Genomic DNA, 22,089 nt, shown 5'->3' on the forward strand with positions numbered 1-22,089 from the left:
CTTATTCCAAGCTTGTGTTTTATCCTCACAATCACCTCTCTGTTTACTTCAACCTATTTAAAAGCCAAGATTTCAAATGTAGAGAGAAGTGCATACTCACTGTAGTACTGGCAAATCTGAAGTAATCATTTTTGCAGCACTCTTGGAAGTAAGAGCTACATAGAACTTCTTCTTAAAGTAATTATAAGACAACTACTTGGAAACCTCTTTCATGAAAAGAATGTCAAAGTCCAGTCTGTAAGAGAGAGAAAAAAAATTTTAGATGTGACTCCAAAATAGTAATACATTGAATAAACATGCTGTCAACAAAAAAGGTCAAATTTGAAGTAGCATCACTATTAAACCACAGTAACTTTAAAATGGAAGACCCCAAAATAGCTTAATCATATTCTTGCATTCAGTTTTATATTTCTGTTTAGGTAACTAAAAATAAAATAAATAAAAATTAAATAAAAATTTAAAAATAAATGTTCTGCATTACCTTCTGTACTTCTTTACCACATATGTGTGTTTAAATGGCACTACACTTATTCAACCAGACTCTCTGGCTCACAGCTTTGTGTGACTGAATTTCACAAAATATTCAGAAGCTGTGCAAGGGTCTAAGTGCAGCAGGAGGTATTTTAACTTGATGAATCTGAAGTTGTAAATTTAAATAATAAAGTAGACTGCATCTGTGGTGTCACTACACCCACTAGTAACATTTCTCTACCAAAAAGACTAACCAAGGAGTTGACTAATGGCAGCAGATGTGACTTTACCATTAAATAATGGCACAATGTGACAGATTCAATAATCCTCACTGCAATAAAACACAGAACTGCCATCCTAGTCCTCTAGAAAAAGCAAGTTCTGGACAAACAAAGTAGATTTGTTTCAGTCTCCCCTTTTACAGGTCCTGGGGTAATAGGAAGAGCTGCATGGAGCACTGCAGTTCAGCAATGGCAAGGAATACCAAGGACTCAACTACATGTTTTTAAAACACAGGATATGTTCAAACTCTTTTATTTAAATATTAATTTCCTCTCGATGGGCATTTTTTGCCTGTGCACTAGCAGTTTTGCACAAGGCAGGAGGAAAATCCAGCCAGGAAGAGGTAACATAAACTGCACCAAACAAACCACTACAGCATATAAAGTAGAACTTCCATCCTACTACACACATCAGTGTTTATTTACCAGCTGAGAGAATTAACAGGCTTTTCTGCCTCTTCATATTACACTTCCAACTAGATTCACAGTTGCATACAACTAGTTCTTCCAGTACTTACTACTTTGTATTACCAACAGTTTTACTTACAGTGCCTTATCATGAAATTTACATTTTTATACCATATAATTACAAGCTATTTTGTTGCAAAACACACGTTCACAAACAAAAAGTTCGTTTGGAGCAAAAACCACCACTCCAGCACTAATGGTTTAAAGGGGCCAATACACCAGGCTGGTGTAAAAATTCTCCAGTTTCACTATGAGGCAGAAGTTAATCTGAGTTCTCCTTAAACAAAAATGTCATATATGCTATTTGTGCTATTTCCATAAGCATTTCTTCATTAAAGACACTGCTCATTACTGTGTTTCAAAGGATGTGATTGCCCCTAACAGGGCAATGACATATCCAGTCCACAACATAAAGCAACCACTTCAGACACTGATCAGAATTTATCATAAAGAAACACAGCATTAGATCAGATTAAGTTCTGAGTTGACTTCCTATATGAAAAAATAAAGGCAATGTTCAGATCTCTGAAATGGAGAAGTTCACTACAACCGGAACAAGACTGAAGAAAAAACTATTTTTTTTGTACTCACACAAGCAGACTCACACACATACACACATACTTATGCTAGCTGGATGTCAAAGGAAACCTATCCATCTTATACCTTCAGATTATCTAATTCTAGCAGGATTCATGCCAATCTTACTTTCCAGAGAAGCTTTCTAAAGAAGTTCAAGGAAATTTATGTGTGCTCCAGGTGAGGTATCTTCCACAGACATTTACGGCATCCTGCACAACTACTATGTGGGATTTCTTTCTTAAATTTTCCTTTTCAACCTAATCACCCTTCCCAACTGCTGGCTGTTCATGCTCAGATGTAATCAGCAGCATTCAGCTGCTCTAGGGAAGTGCTCTCACACACAAGGAAAAGGATACTTGCTCAGAAACAGCTTATTTGAAAAGCAAAGTCCTTACTTAGAAGTGTGGAGTGAAGGGTATAACGAGCCAGAAGCAGAAGAGAGGACCAAGGCAGCTGGACTCACAGTGCTAGGGGCAGAAAACCTGAGAGCAGGGAACTGCAAGGGACTCTGCTGTTTTCTACTTGTCCTTATGCCAAACAGGAAACTGCAAAACAGGGCTGGAAGAAGCCACCCCTCTGTGGTAAAGTTCAGACTGGACCATCAGAAGACAAAAAAGTTGTCCCTCTACACTCTTATATTAATACAGTCACTGTGTGACAAACTACAAAAACTGTTTGACAATTGTGGAAAATTCATTGATGCGTGTAGACTACACAAGTATGAACCCTTGTGTTTTTCTGGTTTTAATAAAAGAAATACCTGTTTCTGAAAGATGAAGTTCTCATAACCAGAAAAATCAAACTCTTCCTCTTTCTCTCCTTCTACCTGAGAATAAAGTCATTGATAAAAAACATCCTGAAAGCTTGAGACACACAACTATTTTGTCACCTGTCCTAAAGAACAGAGCAGGAAGAGGAATACTTCATATTTCAGCATTTGGAGTTATTTAAACTATAATGAACACAATATAGTCCTTTAACATGCAGTTAACTGCTTATTTTAGTGTAGAAAAAAAGTCTGATGTTTTCATTCAATCCCACTTATAATGACCTTTATGCCTTTGTAGCTTTTTAAACCTGCACCTCTATATTTTAAGATGACATAAATTTATGCTGGTCCAGTTAAAATTACCTACAGAGGAATATAAAGCAGGCAGTAGAAGACACCATTTAGTTCAAACATACAGTGGGAAACAAGAAAATGTTTCCCTTTTTTACCTGTTTTCCAAGCATGCACAATAATCAGGGCAGACATGACAACCATTATACAAAACTCCCTTTATAAAAAGCCTATTTTCTAGTAGATTGTTTGGTTTATTATAGTGTTTCTTCAATAACAATCTCATAATGAGCTCCGTTTTAAAAAGACTCTAGGATTTTACAACAATGAATCCAATACATGCATTCCATCAATATTTCCTGTGGTTTTTACTAACACACACAAAGCTACCCACATCATTTTTTGCAGTCCTTAGGTTGTTTGCCTCTCCAGTGCTGAAGTAATCCAGCCATTTTAGCCAAAAACCAAACAAACTAAAAAACTGACAACATCCTGACAGAGTCCTTCAAAGCAACTCTCTGACAACAACAACACCAAATCAAGTTAAATAAACTCTATTGTAGACTAGGTACCCACATCTTAAAAAGCTGAACCCAAAACTTGAAGAAAATAAACTCCTTAATCTAGCAGTTACTACATTATTATTTCCATTCCCAAGAAGACACCCAAAACAAAAGATTTCAGGCATTAGGCTGACTTCCAACACAAAATCCTTTCCTTGTTGACCAAGTCACCTTATCCTTTCCAAGTGCAAAATACATTCAAACAACAGCTCACACAAATGAAGCAATGTTTTCTACAATTAACTGGTCATGCCTTTACCCCCTTCTTCATTTCCCATTTCCAATGACCCTGCTCTCTCCCTCTGTGCTCCCTGCTGGAGTACATGATGGTGTGTCATGCTCTGTACAGCACCAGAAAACAAGACATGGAAAACTCTAGCTTTTCCTGGTTTAGAGACAAGATTTGTCCCCTCAATATTCTTGCCCAAAACCTGCATCTGACTGCAAGGAAAAGGCATTAGCATCAGCACAAACAACAATCCTGCACTCCACACTCAGGCAGAGTTTCCAGCAACCAGGTGAGAGAGAAGAAAGGATCAGATGCAGGCAGATCAATTCTAGCCTTCCCTGCTTCATCCAATGTCTTGGGCACACCACAGAAACCCCTCCTGCAATGTGAAAATGGTATCTAGAAATTGGAAACATGAATTCTAAATCCTGCAGAAATAGAAAAATAATCATCAGGAACTAACCTTGCAACAAATTTACCAAATGCCGTGATGTGTTCGGCATCACTCAGGAGTTTTTGTTTGCTCTGGATTAAATATTCTATAAGACTTATTTCTGCTAAAGGTTAGGAACTTGAGACATATTCACTCATGTTAACCCTACAGCCACTAGATCTAGAGCCAAATTAGATCACCACTCCCAGGTCTGATTCTGCAAGCACATAGCATCATTTAAGGCCAAACAAATCATAATGCCCGTTCAGCCCATCTTTAAAATAATTTCATTGAAGTTCTGTGCACAACATATATTACACTCTATCATGTTCTAATAAGTCCTTAAACCAAAACTGAAAGCCCAAGTGATAGAAAAATTACCACTGAGCACTTGTGAGATCCTCACTACTCATGGTGCACAGCAAGCTCTCTATGTGGTCTGCAGCATTCCTAATGCAGTCAAACCATGACAGAAGGAAGAAATATCAGCATCAACTAGGCTAGCACAGCATGGCCATGCTTCACTTCCTACACCCATCAAAATCATCCTGGATATATTGTTAGTAGTACCCCACATCCCTCTCCAGTGTGCCTCTGCTGTTCTGGTTGGCCATTTCAGTACAACCTGCAGCTCCCAGCCTGCAGAGGCACGTCAGTGTCAACCCAAAACCCTGGGAGAGCTGCTGGACACACCAGATGCTTGTGCTGCCATTCACAGGGACCTGGGCACACTGGAGCACTGGACACACAGGGATCATGTGAAGTCCAATAAAGTGTACAGCCAAGAACCACACAGAGAAGACCTGTCCACAAAAGTGGAATATTTAGCAGATGCTTATTATCATTGACTTAAGTTTCTATTCTTCCATTCTTTACGGTATCACCAGACACTTTACCCATACCTGTGGGATCAAAAACTACCTTGTGGCAACCATTAGCTGTCCATTTAAATTGCCTTCAATTGCAGTTGTCTCCTCAGTTGCACCAACATGCAGAACTGACTCTACAGGCAAAACAGCTGTTGCTGCTTCCTCTCACCAAATGCTTTTAGCCTAGACAGGTCCTGCCCAGTCAGCCAGAAAAATCATCTGAAGTGTCACATCAGAGCACATGAAATTATTCTGTGCTGCTCGACATTCCAAATGCAAGACCTCACACTGAAAGGCTGCACAAATCCCTTCTTCCAGAGCTGGGAATAAAATCCTTACGTGACAAAAACATCCGAGCCATGCTACTACATTTCTATACTTAGTTCTCTGTCTCTAAAAATGTGTGAGCTGCCAAAACCAATCAGTTTTTCTGTATCTTCTGCTACCATTTCCAGAAGGTAGCAGCTAATTCCTGTACTGTGCAGGTCTGTGCTAAGGCACCGACACCAAGATCACACAGGACAGCTGATACAATCTTATACCATGGCTACAGTAGCATAATTAATTTAAATGTCACACATCACTCAGACAATTGTTTGATCTCCAGTGTTTAGTCTGATAGCTTTTAAATATATTTTCATATACTGCTTTCTTCTAATGCCTAGGATGGCTAATACTAAAAATACTTATCAATGCTTCATGAAAACAATTGTTGTAGATCTGGCTTGCTCAAGAACAGAAATGTTATAATTTCAATTTTTAATTAAATTTTTTTTTTAAATAAGCGTAAATTTGACAGACTAAGCATATGAAAACAAGCTTGCCTTCCCTTCGTTATTCTTACAGACTCTTCAGACATAACTGCTCCTTCTTCTGTGGACACTCTGAGACACTTGACCTGATTTTCTGCAGCACTGAGCATTCATAACTGTTGCTGAGATCACCGGGGGCTACGGGCACTCCACCACTCATAGGGCAAATAATTATGAGCTGACTGCACAAGACTAAGAGTTAAGCCACTGACTTCTAATGTTAGTCCAATATCTGGATGATTAAGGCCTAAATTAACAACTTGCTCCTCCCCATCTGTCCATTAGGATAACATCAGACACCTACCAGCCCCATGCCTACCCACTCTGAACACAAAATACACAGAACAAAAAGGGCTCTGCTAAGTTACTTCTACTGTCCTCAGGCTGTGAGAATGAATAGATAGACCCTGAAGCCTTCTGTTTCTCTGCACTTGTATTTCCAAAACTTAGGAGTCTTGAGAAGATAAATTCAATTGTCTTTTTAAGATGGCACAAGAACATTAACAATCATAAAAAAAGCCCATGGACCAAGTTTTAGTTGACAGAGATTTTTCTTACTGTAGAAACTGTAAAGTCATCCTCCAAACAAAAGCCTGAACAATCAATAAAAACTTGCAAAAGACTGAATAATAAAAGGGACAGTATAAAGTATAAAGGGGCAGTATGAGTGAGAGAGATAAAGTTATCAAGGTAATTAAACTCTTCATCCTAAAAGGACCACCCTGATCAGCTGATGCTTTCTCAGCTCACTAAAATGACCAAAAGCTTCTCGAGGTTTGGCCTAGCTGATTTTAGAGGGCCAAGCCAATGTTCCAAGAGGTTCTAACACAGGAAAAGCAACAGAAGGGTACAACTGGACACAGCAGACTGAAGAGGACGACTTCTTTTCCCATATGTAAAAACTGCTGCAAAGGCAATGGAGAGGGACAGTAAAGAGCATTTCTCAGTGGGAACACACAAGCAATGGGTGTGTGCTGCAGCAAGGACAACTCAGGTAAGACACACACAAACGAGGCAGGGACCACTGGAGCTCTCCAATAGTGTGCTCAATCAAATGTGAATTACCCACCACTGCGTATTTTTGCTTTTCCCAAGTAAATAGGTCAAGTTTGTCAGGTGCAACAGGCAAGGTCTGTGGTGAAAGCTTATTCTGAGGAGCTTGAAACAGCTGGGAAAAACCAGACATGGCTTTTGGGACACAGCCTGCTTTAGGTCTGAAGACATGGCACAACCAGAGCTGTGCCTGCAGGAGGGAAAGGCTGGGGACTAGGCCAAATCTCCATACCCTTTCTTACCCCACCTCTTCCAATGTTTCTGGGACTTTCACCTTCAATCAAACATCTGTGACAATAATTAAAACTAAATCCAGTGATTAAAATCACATTCAAACACTGCAGTGAGTGCTCATTCCTAGAAAATAATCCACATTTAGAGGAAGGCAGGAATCCCTGGTACAGTCAGACATGTAGAGGGCCACAGAGGCTGTAGATACTCGTCTCTGTGCAGCACAAAGCACAGCAGGCCAGGAGCTCACACTGTCTGCAGGCACACCAGAGCACTGTTAATAGATTTTTATGCTACCTCAGAAAAGTGTTTACTCATCTGTAATTTCTCTCAGCAGTGGACATCTGGTGTTCTATTATTCATTGCATCTGGAAAATTGCCAACAATAAAACCAATTTTCACAAAAAGGAAGCAAAGCCTGACATGAAGAATGCTGGAATAAAGGAAAAAACTCTCAGAATGGTTCACGTTTTTGTTCCCTTTGTCTTTTATTTTCTCTTCATATGGGGGACTCTGAGTAGAAAAGCCAAAAGGAACTGCAGAACATTTTTCTCAGATTATAAAAGAAAACAAGCATTTTGAATTCACATATAAATTAAAAACTCTGGCAAATGACTGATTCTGGTACTCATTTGAACATATGGGGGTAGTGCACAAAGGCTAGATGAAACTAAGGTCAGTAAAATACTAACTTAGCTGCTAAGAGAAAGGATATTTAATGGTTAATATAGAGACTTGTATATATCAAGTTGAAGAAAATGTAGGACCACTCTAACATGCAATATTCCACCAATTTGCTGACAGGCACCTGTAATACTCTCCTCAAAAGAACACAAACACATAATGGCTCTTCAAAGGAAGGAGGTGGTGCTGAGGACTTTGTTAAAACATTCCCACCTCAAAACTGATCCCTCAGGAAGCCAACATCTCACACTCTGAGCTTTGGAGGAACAGCTCCACCAATTCCTTCACTGCCAGACCTGTCAAGATCCACAGCCTTGCAAAGATAGCCTATCCAAGATGCTCAAACAGCAAATATTTCTGGGCATTATCTCAGAGTGACTGAGGCACTGAAAGCCTCTCCTCAGTATTCACATCTACTCCAGAGACAAGCCTTTCAAAGTTTTAGGCTAAGAGTCTTCCAATGCCATCAGTTCAGGAACTGGAAGACCCTGGTGCACAAGTTTTTCTGAATCCAGGGAATTCAGCAATGCTCCAATGACAAAACCCCATGGATTCCTGCACTCCTGCCTAACAACAGGTTGGAGGCTCAGCTTAACCCCCAGCCTGATGCAGCTAATTGGTATCTGTTCCACTACAGCTTCTTATTCACTCAAAGATCATCTTTCTGTGAACATGAGGGTGTGTGGATGTTGTAAAATTAAGTACTTCATGTTTCAATCTGCTCAGAAGTGATGTTGCATTTGAAGAAGGGATTAGTAAATATCCAATAAGCATTTTACCACGAGCATAATGCTATCTCTCTGCAGTGAGGCAGGCCAAACACTCTTGCTTTTAGTAACCATTTTTACTAGCATTAAGAGGACAGGGGTTCCACTGATGCTTTTCATTTAAGCAGGAATAAATTTACCAGGAAATATAAGAAAGCTGGTTTTCTTCCATTGTTAATTATTTTTAGCCCAAGTAACTCTGTGAATGAATTTTTTCAAAAATCCCATTTGCTTTAGCATAAAAGAGACTTCTCAGAAGAGGTCCTGGTAGCACAGATTTTTTGACACTTGATTCTTGACATTTTGTGGGACTATTGACAGAGTATATGGATGTACCACAGAGAGGGAGTAATTTCCATATCCACTAGCCAGAGAACCTAAATATAAATACCTAAATTATTAAATATAAGAACCTAAATTATAAATACCTGAAAAGCAGCTCCTAAAAAAGAATTTGCAAAAACTGAACAAGAGCCAAAAAAAAAGGAGCAGAGGTAGACCATAAAAGATAAGGTTATCAAAAAAAAAGATCATTATATATATCAATAGAAAGGCTACAGAATCAACCTCTACTTCCCAACCCCAACAAGTTCTTGACAAAATTCAACCAGGTATCAAACCAGACACCCTCCACCTACATCTTGTACCAGAACAATCCCTCTTCTGAACCAATCCACAAACTGCAACCTTTCAGGAAAAAAAACACCCAAGCCCTAAATCTTCCCATGCCCCAAACACCAAAGAAAAAGCTGTGAGCAATCCCAAACCCTGTCAATAGCAAAACAAGCTGGCAACTTTAACTTGGTTCTTCTTCATTAAAATTTGCTTCAAATTCTCCTCCCAGTAAATGAATCAACAGTATTCTCCTCTAACAGGAATTTTCCCCAAGACCATGGGGCTGTGCAGGTTGTTAATCCAAGGAGACCAGATGGGAAAAAACCCCATCAGAACACATAAGAGTATTCCCTTCACCACTCAGTGAGCTGGTTACAAGAGAAACTACACTGCATCTATAAACTACACAATTTAAATCATCCCTCCATCAAAGCTACCACAATCTCACTAAGGCAAATCATCAGTTTCCCATTGACCACATTTTGCCTTAAGAACTTAAAAGAACAGTAACTCCAGAGTCCACATACTGTTAAATAGCCCAAATCTATCCTAGCCTGACACTGCCCCGGTCTAAAGGCAGTGGACAAGACTCAAACAGGCTGAAATCCTCATGGGCTTATTCTTCAACAAAGATTATAAAGGTACAAGCAAGCCCACTCTTCTGAAACACACAGGTGATGTATTTTTCCTCTGAAAACTCACACACTTTCAAAGCCATCCCGTGTGTGACACCAAGCACCTCTATCAGCCCATTCCCAAAGCCTACACTGAGACTGGTTTCCTGTCCACCACGCCAACACCTCCTGTCACAAAGCCAACAGAGTGAAACTCAAACAAGCCATAAAGTGGAGGCAGTGCCCCAAGAGCCTGGGTGTGTGCTGGGAGCGCTCAGCACTGCACTGAGCCAAGAGAACCTTCCCAAAGACTGCCTCACACAAACCCTACCATATCTGCTCAACAAACCTCACCAGCACTCCATTAGCACACATGGCACAGCTTTTGACCTGTAGCAGCAGTACAGTCAAATCCTTCATTGCAAAAGCATACATTAAAAAATTTCTTCTCATCCATCTTAAAACAACCTGACCACAACAACAAAGTTGTGCGGAAAAGCACATTTTTTTCAATGGACACACACAGCCATGCTGGAGATAAAAATAAAAAGCCTTGCAAGCATGTTGTTTCCCAGGTGAACTCACACTGCAACCAAAACTCAAATCTAAATCCAGAGGCTAACACAATTCCCCAAAGCCCAAAGGCTTCCCCAACACTACACAGGAGAACAGCAAGAGGACAAGCAGCAAACAAGGAAATTATTTGCCAGAAGAACACTTCCCAGAATATAACCATCCCACTCCTAAAGTTCTCACTCTCAATCTGAAACACTCATGGAGGTGCACAGCTGGAAAATAAAGGTTCCCATTAATTTTAAATAATTGATTCAAAAGGGAAAGTGGCTTTATCCCACATTAGTTTCCTCCATCCCTATAACTAATCTCTCTGCCCCACAGGCAAAACCTCCCCACACCTCAGCAATGAATTGCTTTCTGCCTGTACTGAGCTTCAGGATTGTGGCTTTATTTTAGTCTAAAGCAGTGTGATCCAGGAGCTTGCCTACTTTTTCACAGCAATATCAATTGACCTAAAAATACATTACCTGTACCTACAAGCCTTTCTTGATTGAGACATGAGGGAAAGAAAATATTTATTTTAGCTCAGTGAATAATCCTGAAAAAAAGTTTTTATCATTCAGAAATTAATTCTGGTTAGTCAAAAATCCTAGGAAGACTAGCTAGAGGGGGCAGAACTGCTTGCTCTTTGTTATTTAAAAATGGAGGTGTAGAGCACAAGGACACAGGTGAGCTGTGCATTTACTGCAGTGCAGCATCACCAAAATGGGCTTTGCTAACTGCACTGACCACACAACAGCTGATTCCCCATCATCTTCCTCACTGTCCTTTGAGTGTTTTCCCTCCTGACTCAAATACTTGACTTTAAAGGCATGGTGACAACTCCAACGTCAAAGCTATCACTAATGTATTTGGATACTCTAAATTGCAAACACTGATAATTTCTTTCATAACTGTATCTTGCATTGCTTACAGAAATACAGGAACACCTCTTTTTATTTCTGAAGAGTTATTTGACAAGCAGATGACAAAAACTGGAATTAGTGTGACAGTGTCTGAGCAAGCATCATTCATTTTTGTGCTCCCAACTTTAAAGCCTACCCAAAAATACTTTCTCCTGCTAACACTGACAGCAGTCCTTCCCCCAAGACAAGGAAGAATTTTTTCATCTGGGAAATATTTACTAAAACAATTCATTGGACTAATGCAGCAGTTTGCAGCCTAATGAAATAGCTTAGCTAAGTTTAGCCCAAATGGACCACTTAAAAAGAGACACAAGAAAGATCTTGCCTCCCTTGGAAAGGCTGCCAGCAGATGAAGGCTGCTCCATGATGTTGGTAATGACATTATCCACAGCTCCAGTATGAACTGCCAGAGCGCTTGATTTCTCTAAAGACACCCAAACAGAGAGGAAACCCTGTGGTACTGGAAAACTGGAACATGGGCTCTGCCAGCAACCTAAACCAGTTCCCTTCCTGTAGGAAATAATTAAAGAACCAAACCTCCTCCCCACCTGGTCCCCAAAGATCAAGGTTCACAGCTAACCTTGGCTGTGAATTGAGGAAAGAACCCAAGGATTAATCACCAGAAGAAGTGCAGAGTAGCTGCAGAGAGCTACCTCTCACAGGTAGCAGGCTAACAGATGAAACCAAGAGCCACAAACCAACATCTCTGAGGGACCAAAAAATGGCAAAAATGTGGGATCCTGAGGCTATCCTGATACAACCAAAACTTGTTTAGAAATGTGCAGGAGGCTTAGAGGCATCTGCCTGGTTTGTGTCTGTGCAAGGCCAAAGCTCCATTCAGGATGGAGTGGTGCAGTTAAGGTCAGAGCTCAGAGCAGAGTCTTCAACATCTGGAATTTAAGAAGTGCTACTCACAGAACTCTCTGCTAAGCCACAGTGATGCTTTCCAACAGTACCAGCCTCTGCTTACACACACAGCCTTACAAATCTCTTCCCTGGGAACAACAGACTAAGAAAAAAAGAAAAATTAACAGGTGAGAAAAGAGCCTCCTGCCCAGACAAGATGAGAATCATCTTCTACCATCACATATAAGACACTGGAAATAGAAAAAGTACAATTCTCTCAGTACTGCTGGTAAGACTGAGTGAAACTTAACAGAAACTATGGAAAAGAGAAGCTGATGCTCCCTAGTGAGAAGGGAAACTCCAGCAGCTGATCCACACAAGAGGATATTTCTCCTGTAAGACTCCTTGGCTTTTGTTTTTGCAGAGAAGAGAACAGACCACACAGCTTCAAATGCTGAAGAATTTGCAAATACTTTCTTATGTGCTTCAGAAAAACCAAGCAGAGGACTTTCAGTATCTTACATAGCTACATAAAAAGAAAATACATCCAGTAACTGATATTTGAAACTGTCAGGCTGTAAGAGCAAGAGTGAGAATATTTTGAAGCATTTCCTTAAACAGATTCTCAATTCCCATGAGATTCTCAAGAGCAAATGCTAGCTAAAAATTGTAACCCCAGGAGTTAGCTAAGGGAACATTTCCTCTAGGAACAATCCTTACAGAAAATACAAGGAAGACACAAGTTTTCATTTCTCTTGTACCTGGTCCTACCTCCATTTCCCTACAAATTATTCAAATAAATGTAAACATTAATCTATAAGCATTGCCTTCACCCTTGAGGCAAAGGTAGAGCAAGCTTTTCCAGAGCACACAGTATACACAAATATATGTAATATAGCATTTAGCTATCATTTGAATACTTCAAAAGTATCAAGGAAGTTTTTTATCCAGGAGTTATACCAACACTTAGCACTCCCACAAATCAAAACACAGAAAACATGACTACATATCAAAGAATAATAACCGTTAAAAAAAACCCCAAGCCAACATAGAACAGATATTTTCTTTTCCAACAGGACTTTGGGAAGAGCTTTCATACAATGGTTGAACCAATCTGATTGGCTGCTGTTGTTTAAAATGCAGTCCCTCCTTTTTCCTCCTGCTCCAGATCACATTTTCCTATTTTTTTTTTTTTCAGCAGCTTGGATACTCCCAGTGAATGGAGACACAGGGGACACTGGAAAAGGAGAGAAGGGAGGAAGCAGACCCAGTCCTCCCGCCCTCCCTGCTCCCATGCACAGCAATTCTATCATATTGATTCCATTGAAAATGCAGCACAGCTGCAGAACAAAGGAGGCAACATATAACAAAGTCCACATAAAACACTCCACACTATATATAACCTGAGAGAAATCTATTAATTGAAGTATCATAGTACACTTCCTACATGTTACATTAATTTCATTTATGACCATCCAGAATGTGCTCCCATAAGTCATTATTTTTGTTATCTTAAGGCAGTGTTAATTCAAGATTCAAAATAATGGCCTAGGTATAGGCTGATCACTCTAAAAGAGATATATGAATGCTCTCTAATCACAGCAGTAAAAATTAAAAAGTAAAGAAAAACCCAGGAGACACTATTGAAGAACTATTTCAGAGAAAAACACAAATGCAAAGAATTTAGGATAGAGTCCTTTGCACAGCACTTCTAGCTCAGTTTCAGAGCAAAACAAAAAGCAGAGTCAGTAGGAAGCAACATCTGAATGAATGTCTGGGAATGCCAGTCACTACTGCCCACTGCCCTCAACATCAGGCACTGGGGCTCCTCCCTCCCATGGCTGCACTGGCACTTGGCTTTCTGCCCATTTGCACAACCCAGGAAATCATCTAGCAATTTTCAAAACTGTTTTCCAGTTGTTTGTGTTTGGATCAGCTCCCTGAACTTGCTCATCCCTTGTTTGCATGAGCACAGGATCAGGGCTAGGGAAGAGACAGGAACAGCCAGGAGAGAACAGGACCAGGGGATCTGCACTGGCCTAAACTGCTACAGAAATGTATTGTACCTTACTGAAAGATGTTAGAAAAAGAGGGAAAACCCCTCCACTTTCTCAAAACTCCAGTGTATTCTACAAATGTACTTCAAAAATAGGTGCTAATGGTCAATAAATACAACACAGTGCTTTTGGATCAATGAGTATGGATTCCTTTCCTAACAAAACTCTAAAGATGTCAAAGAAAAAACAGTGTCAGATTAAGGCCATTTGGAGGCTTTTTAATAATCTTTGCATAAATAGAAAGCATCTAATTATAGCACATGATAGTCAGTGTCTTGCCAATCCGTGTGATATCCTAAGTAAGCGTTTTCTCCACAAAATTCTCTTACACTGTTTTGAGGGGAGAGGACAGGGAGGGGGGAAGGGCTACCTTCTTTCTGACTCCCATTTCTCATTTTTCTACCAGTATTAGTCTGCATTAACAGCCAAATCATACACACACACTCACACAACACTGCCAGTGACCTACTAGAAAGTTGCTATAGCAACGACTGCTTTCAGAAATACACGTTGTGCATTTTAAGTGCCATCATAGTGTAACTCATCTGTCAATTAATAACCATGCCTCACAGGAACACACCACATACTCCAAAAAAAATTAACAAATAAACACAGAGGCTTTATGTCCACAAAAGGAAGCACTGGGAAACCCCGTGTGGGCTTAGACTCACTACCAATGGAAAAAACCAAACAATGACATATTTAGCACCAAGATGTAACTCTCACATTCCTGTTTAAGTGCGCTTGATTCATGAAGTATGAAACAACTTCAGTTCAGTCTTAAAAGGGGGAATCACTTGTAAATATCATTGCATGTCTAGTTTAAGTAACTCCAACTTAGTTTTAAAATCATCTATAGTAACATACATCATTTAATTTAGGTTTCTGTTACATTTTGAGTGAAATCTCTAATAAGAAGCAATGGATTTGAAAACATATTGAGTAAATAAAAATCTGAGTATCTACTTTCAGCCTCAGTAGACTTCATGAAACCCTGTGGCCAGGTTATTTCTAATTAGCCATCAGACTAAACCTGTGACACTGTCCCTTTCTCTGGATGCAGGTGTCCACCAGTTTTTGGTGATGTGTTAGATACAAAGCATAAACACAGAAAAGGACTGAACATCTAAAACATCAATTAGTCATTCACAGAGAGAAAACTTCAAGAAAATTCAACTAGCACAACTAGAAACTCAAGAATACTCCAGCACTACCCAGAGCAGCTCATTTGTTTTCTCTCCCAGCCCTGCCTTGCACCAGCAGGTGATTTTCAGTCAAGTCCATGCCCTAAGGTCCAGTTCTCCTGTCTCAGCTGTGGCACATGTGCTGTCCATGGACTGTCACTGACCATTGCAAGGTCAGTGCACTGCTAACTGCAGAATATTCTCTGTACAGAACACAAAGGCTGATGCCTGAGCTTTGCAGAGACCCTGGATCACCAAGGGCTGTCTGCATCAATGGCATGGTGAGAAAGCCTGCAGAGCTTCTGAGCTCCAATGTGACCTTGAAAAGTGTTTCAGTTTCCTTTTTCACATCCTCTAAATCCAGTCCAAATCACATGACAAATTCTCTCACATGACAAAGATAAAAATCACTTTCCTGTAATGTTTCTTTGTTTGAGATGAACATCAAGCTCTCACAGCACCCAGCCTTTGACAATATACTGGTATTGATGCCAGCTGAAATCCTCCTGGGTATCAGAAGACAGAGTAAGAGGCCATGCTGGTTTGAGCTGGAGTAGAGTTCATTTTCTTCCCAGGAGCTGGTATGGGGCTGTGTTGGGGTCTGTGCTGAACCCAGGATGATAATGGTGACACCTTTCTGTTCTTGCTGAGCTCACACAGAGCCAGGGCCTTTCCTGCCCCTCCTATGGCAATGCCAGGGAAGGGCTGAGGGTGCCTGGGAGGGGATATTCCAGACCTCATTAATAGTATATGAAATGGAGAGAAGAGGGAAGAAGGGGGGACATTTGGAGTGATGGCATTTATCTTCCCAAGTCACTGTTACCTCTGTTGGGCCCTGCTCCCCTGGAGGTGTGGAACTCCTGCCTGCCTGTGGGAGAGCTGAATTAATTCCTGGGTTTAATTTGCTTCTATGTGCAGCTTTGCTTTCCCTGTTAAACCAACCCTCTCTCAACCCATGATCTGTCCAGCTTTTACCCTTCCATTCTCTCTCCAATCCTGCTGGTGGGGAACAGCAAGGGCCTGGTGGCTGGGAGCGACACAAATCCTGCCCAAAGCCCTGCATGAGCTCAGGGAGCTCCACCAAGAACCCTGGCTTGGTTATGTGTGTGCAGCAATTCCTGTAGGGACTTTCCACTCATCCTGGACTTCACAGGGAGGATTTTCTAAAAACTGAACCACAACTAATCCTTTTAGTTTGGATAACAAAGACCACCTTTGAAAGTCTGATTCTTATACATACATGAAAAATACTGTAGGAGAGTTGTGAGATACACATCCCTCCAAGGCAGCAAGGCCCAGAGTCCGGGTACAGGGGCAATTGTATCTCCCTGCATCCCACTGACAGCTCACAGGAGCAAAGCAGGCAGAGGCACAACCAACCGGTATTTCAGTTCTAGTTATGGTTAATGTAACGCTCTGAAAAGTCTCTGAACAGCAAAAAAACCCCTGCCTTAAAATCTCCTTTCTCACATCAAGATGGAAGAACTTTTTTTCTCTTACCTGTGGACAGCTGGCAGCAGTCATGAGGCAGAGGGCTAGTTAAAAACTATTGTAAATGCAATAATGCTCTTATCTTTCCAGTGAGATACCAACAGACATAGCTCTCCAGGTTTTATAACAGGAAATCTAAATTGTAATTACCTTTTTTGTAAGTCCAGAATTTGGCTGATCACAGTTGCATGAATCACACCTTTAAATAATTTACAACAGCAAGATATCCTCATCTTCAAAATTATTAAAAAGTGGTGCCATTTTCTGGCTAATTTTTTTAAACATATGTACAATAATAAAAATACCACCTACAATAATAAAACACCACATGGGGCAGCAGAAAGGCCTGTAAAGACCAGCACTTTTGCTGAGGCCCAAAGCCCAGTCAGAAGAGAAATGCATGTGTGTAGTCATACTCCCCAGAACACTCCCAAAATCCATACCTTCCCAGCTGCTTGTATTTACACACATTAGATTCTGCATCAGTATTATCTTTTTAGGTGATACTTTTCATTCCCTAATGTTATAAGTGAGTCCTTTCTTATTCAAAAATGTAATTAAATCCCACCCTGGCAAACCCCTCTGACAATAAACCATGCAGGTCAGCTTTCATTACCACCTACATTCAGTACTATAGCTGCTCTCATGTCTTTCCAAATCCATCTCTCCCCTCTGGATCTTTCCCTTTATTCAGGACAAAATTCCTGCTTGTCCTGACATCCACCCTGGTGTCTGGGGGCACCAGGTGAAGTTACAGAGCAGTGGCTCCTCAGCAGCCAGAATGCCACGGCCATTCCCACTTCTCCAGCCACACAGCCAGGCCGTGCTGGAATCAGCTTTCCAGCTTCTCCTTTGCACTTTCAGGGGGTTGGTTCCTCCCACAGCCCCAGTGTGAGAACCCTGATCATGCAGAGTGAGACCCCAGCAGTTTCCTCTCCTCCTCTTTCCATGACTGTGCCTCAGGGACTGCACATTCACCAGAGCTGGGACACCTCCCTGTCAGGGGCCACCATCCCTCTTTGCTTTTTTATTCCCTGACCCAAATGGAGGTTTCATCCTGTCCTGTCCCAACCCTCCCTTGTTCTTGAGTCAGTGCCCCTCTTTACATTCCTGTCAGCAAGGTCAGGTACGCCAGCAAACCCCTCTAAATAACTACTTCTCTAATAGTAGTAGGGGGCTCAGATACTTCATATCTCTTCCTGGGCCTCCTCTTCTAAGAAACATTTCCAGTTGAAAAGTAAAACATTCACCATTTCAGAATAGAGTCCTCTGAAACATTAAGCACTGCACACTACGCTGGCAAGAGCACAAAGTGTGGCAAACAAGGGCAGAGGATGGAGGGAAGCTGGATGTGCCTTCAGCAGCTGCCCACAGTGAGTTCTGAGCTCACTGTTTATTCTTACCTGCTGCCAGAACACTCCCCACAAATAATGTGCTGACTACCAGACCTTAGGTCCATCATTTCTGGGGTTCTTTTGATCCCAAAGATGAACCTTTAACATTTTATCCCGTGCACTGCTGCTGTCTCACTGTTAAGAGGAGATACAGCCTTGCCCTTCACATAAACAAGACATTTTACAAAATCCCACTCTCCCTTTCTTCATAATTTGCCATTGTAATTAAACACTGGAGCTCTGACACTTATAATTGAAAATTCATGTGGTTCTGAGGCTTCCACTTTTTCTTCAGGTGTAAGTCAAAAGGCCACATTAATGCCAGCTTTGCTATCAGGATCACAAGAACATAATTTCTTACTAAATTAATACATTATCACTAACATGAAAAATTGATGGTTGAAGTGACTCCTACATGGCTTTTTTCCAATAATCTGTTCATCATTAAGATAATTCCCACATTTTAATTCTTGAAAGACACTTCTAATAAGGCTGTAGGACTCACCAGGCTTTTCTTTTATTTAAAGGTTGGGTCTCCTCTTTGGTTTTAAACTGTCAATGGTTATATTTATTAGCTAACTAGAAATAATTTCCCATTTGCCATCAGCACTGCATAAAACTCAGTTTGCACTGAAGAGTCAGATTTGAAGGCATCAAATTTAACCTGAAACCTCAAACAAGCTGAATTTTTCCAGTTAATGAATCATTACTCCCAACTAGCTGTCAAATTTCAAAAGTAATTAATACAAATAAACTGCTTCTTAAATTAGAAGTAAAATACTAATCCATAACAACTTATACAATATGCATCAAGTATAATAAAATCATATTTCTTCTTAGGATCAAGGTGCATTCCCATTCTGCTGCCCAAGGGGAAGAGGCTTGGTGCACCAAGGCCTCTGCCCTCAGCCACCAGAGGAACAAGGAGTGGAAAAGCAGCCCTGGAACCTCCTCCTGAGCCAGGGAACAGAAACAGCCACTGGAGCACAGACTGCTCTCTGTCAATGCACTAAATGGATTATGTGGCTTTGCAAGAGTCAGCCACAATCCCACTTGAAAAATAATGAATTTGCAAGAACACATCATAAGCCATCAAATGAGATCCGAAATGTGATCAGCTGCTTTGTGGGGATTTCTGAGAAGGTACAACACACATTTTTCTGTCCCTCCTGATGCCTTTCCTGGGAATGTAACTGCTCCAGTTTAAACTGTGATGAAGATTTTCTTCCAGAACCAGAACACGAATTCTGTTTTTAGGAACCACAAAACCAGAAGTCTTTGCTGCCATGCTGATACACTGATAAAAGCTCTCTTTGTAGGTTTTGGCCAACTGAAACTGCTGCACGCTTTCTGTTCCTTTCTGTTTGTCTTTTCCTGCAGTTCCACAAGCTGTGGAAACAATGAAGCTTGGTTCTCCACAGATTACTGCTCTGTAACTCTGTTTGGATTCTCTAAAATCTAACAACAATTGAAATCCTGCTCTTGCTTTTATTTAGAAGAGTGTGTAGAAGAGGGGTGGGAAAGAGTTGTTAAGAAAGAAACTTCGGCCAGTTATCTACCTTGACCAAAACTGCAGGAATTTGTTATTTGGAGACCTCCCACCCCCTCCAAATTTCATTGAAATTAGTGGCTGTGCTCTGAAGAGACATGCAGCAACTCAATCCTTCTAATGCATTTAAATAATGTGTTATGTCAAACCACAAAAAATCTGAATCCTATTCAAAAGACCAAAAATTAGCAATATTAAAGTACCCCAGCATCTTTCCCTTGTCCCCTCCTCTGTCCCACTGTCCTGGCAGTGACTCAAACTCTTGCAGAGCCACACTGCCTCAGAGAACCAAACTGAAAACGACAAATCAGCGCAAGGTGACATCAAACTGCCCATATAGATATAAATCAAAAGAACAAGAAAAGCCAAGACATTCTCCAGAAAACAGCTGTTAAAATTCTTGGGTTTCTCTCCAAGTAGCTTGTATTTGCCAAGAATTTTTAAGCTTCTTTTCTACCTTAGAAGCATTTGGAATAAACACAGACAATTAAATGTGTACTGCAGAACCGTTTTAAAGAATTGATTTCTCTGTTTCCAAACTAATATGTGTTCAAAGGATTTTGTTCCAAAAATCTTCCAGAATTCAGCAGTTACACAGCTCTTAATCCCAGAACTTTAGTAGCACAGGATGTAATGCTCAGCATTTGCCCTTCTGAGTTGCTGGCTTTTTTACTTGTTTATTTTTTAGTGGAGGAAAGAAAGGCTCAAGAATTAGGGAAAGGAGGCAATACAAGCAAAAAAACCCCTTAGATTGCTATGTGGCTTCTAAGAAACCATACCATAATCTCAGAGAGGAGGAAGCTGTTTCTCTGATAATATGAAAAGCAGTTGTATGAACAGGCAACATCAATGAATGCTGAGGATTTAGTGAATTATGATAAGGGCTCAGGATGAGAGGCAGCTTCCTGGTCCAGGTCAAGTTGATTTTGTCTGCTGAATGAACTAACAGCATGATCACTGCCAGAGAATAATTTGAACACGTTAATCCTGACATCCTCTCTAAATCTGAGTTGAACCTGAGAAATTATGAAGTGCTGTATTGATCAGGGTCCTGCTAGGGGAAGAGCTGAAGAGCACAAAATTGCAGTGCTCAAAAGGAGCCCTGCCACTATTTCATGGAGAATTCAGTCCAGTGGTCAAGGTAATATCCACTCACCTGAACAGTTAGGTGTAACAAGAACAAACACTTTCTGATTTGAGGAAAAGCCAACTAAATATTTTCCAGAAATAATTCTCAAGGAAATGCAGTGAGTGTAAAACTTAGAGAAAAAGAGCAAATAAAAACATTTCCAAAATTATTTGTCCAGCAAACACACAAGGTTGTAATTCTATTTTGGGTTTCAAAAAGAGTGACTGGACATGCTCAAACTCCATTTAGGGAAGGCATAGAGCCTAGAACAGCTAGAATTCAACACAAATCCTCCTGTATTCCTAGAGAAAGGCAGTGATGTTCATCAGGAGTCAATGATGCTGGGGCTAATCAAAAATTACTCATCAGCAAACACAGGTATCAATGAACAAAGATTACTCATAATAAACATAGTTTAAAAGGGAGTTCTGCATGTCTCCCTGTCCCAAAGGATTTAGCCTGAACCTTCAAACCTGCCATGGCCCAAACCAAGAATGGCAAAACCATGTGCTAAAGAATCATCACCAAAATTTCAGCAGAAAGGGACACATCTCGGTAATCCTGATTATCCCCGGGGAAAGCAGGTAAAAACAAGTTGGTGGCAAACTGAAAGGCTCCATTTTATTTACTTGATCTTACCCGTTTTTAACTGAGCAATGACACCTCAGTGTCACTGATGTACCATTACCTGTCTGGAAGGAGAGGGTGGATGGCACAAGAACACAGGTAATGTAAATCTCTTTTGGCAAAGTGCCATTCCAGGTGACAACTCAACATTCAGATAATCCTTTAAACCTCTGAAGAAACTGGTGAGACTTTGTATCTTCTTGCCAAGTAGCTTTGTCCCATTTCCCAGGAGCTTCTTGGCTACTGTTTGAGCTTATCCAAAGGCCTGCAGGTGGATTAGGAGTTTGCCTGGATTTTCTCTGACTGCTGCAGCACCAAAAGGGTCATCCAGAGCCAGCTGAAAGCAGAGCTTTCCTTCTTTTCTTCAGGGAGCTGCTGCTCTCCCAGCAGTAGTAGCCCAGCAAGGTCAGATTGAGAAAAGGGTGCCAAAAATATTTCACCAGCTAAAAATGAGGAAGCTGCTTGATTAGGCATAAAAGTATAGCTTTTATTTCAACTGTGATATCAGAAGCCCTAAAATAGAAAAATCCCAGAAAATACAAAGTAGACCAAAAATTCACAACTTAGTCTCTAATCCCCTATTAACTGAAGTATAAAATTGG

At 40.6% G+C, this 22,089-nt stretch overlaps 1 protein-coding gene across 4 annotated transcripts in view; it reads right to left on the minus strand.

Annotated features, from left to right (window-relative positions):
• STAG1 (STAG1 cohesin complex component) overlaps positions 1-22,089 on the minus strand; it is a 150,617-nt gene that overhangs the window by 112,028 nt on the left and 16,500 nt on the right. For all 4 annotated transcript variants that reach the window (XM_074546966.1, XM_074546962.1, XM_074546965.1 and 1 more), the window contains one exon: positions 101-235. In XM_074546966.1, the coding sequence (XP_074403067.1) occupies positions 101-129 (29 nt within the window). In that variant the 5' untranslated portion in view covers positions 130-235. The remainder of the gene's footprint in view (positions 1-100; positions 236-22,089) is intronic.

Source organism: Zonotrichia albicollis, chromosome 9, assembly GCF_047830755.1.
Source record: "Zonotrichia albicollis isolate bZonAlb1 chromosome 9, bZonAlb1.hap1, whole genome shotgun sequence".
NCBI classification, from domain to species: Eukaryota; Metazoa; Chordata; class Aves; order Passeriformes; family Passerellidae; genus Zonotrichia; species Zonotrichia albicollis.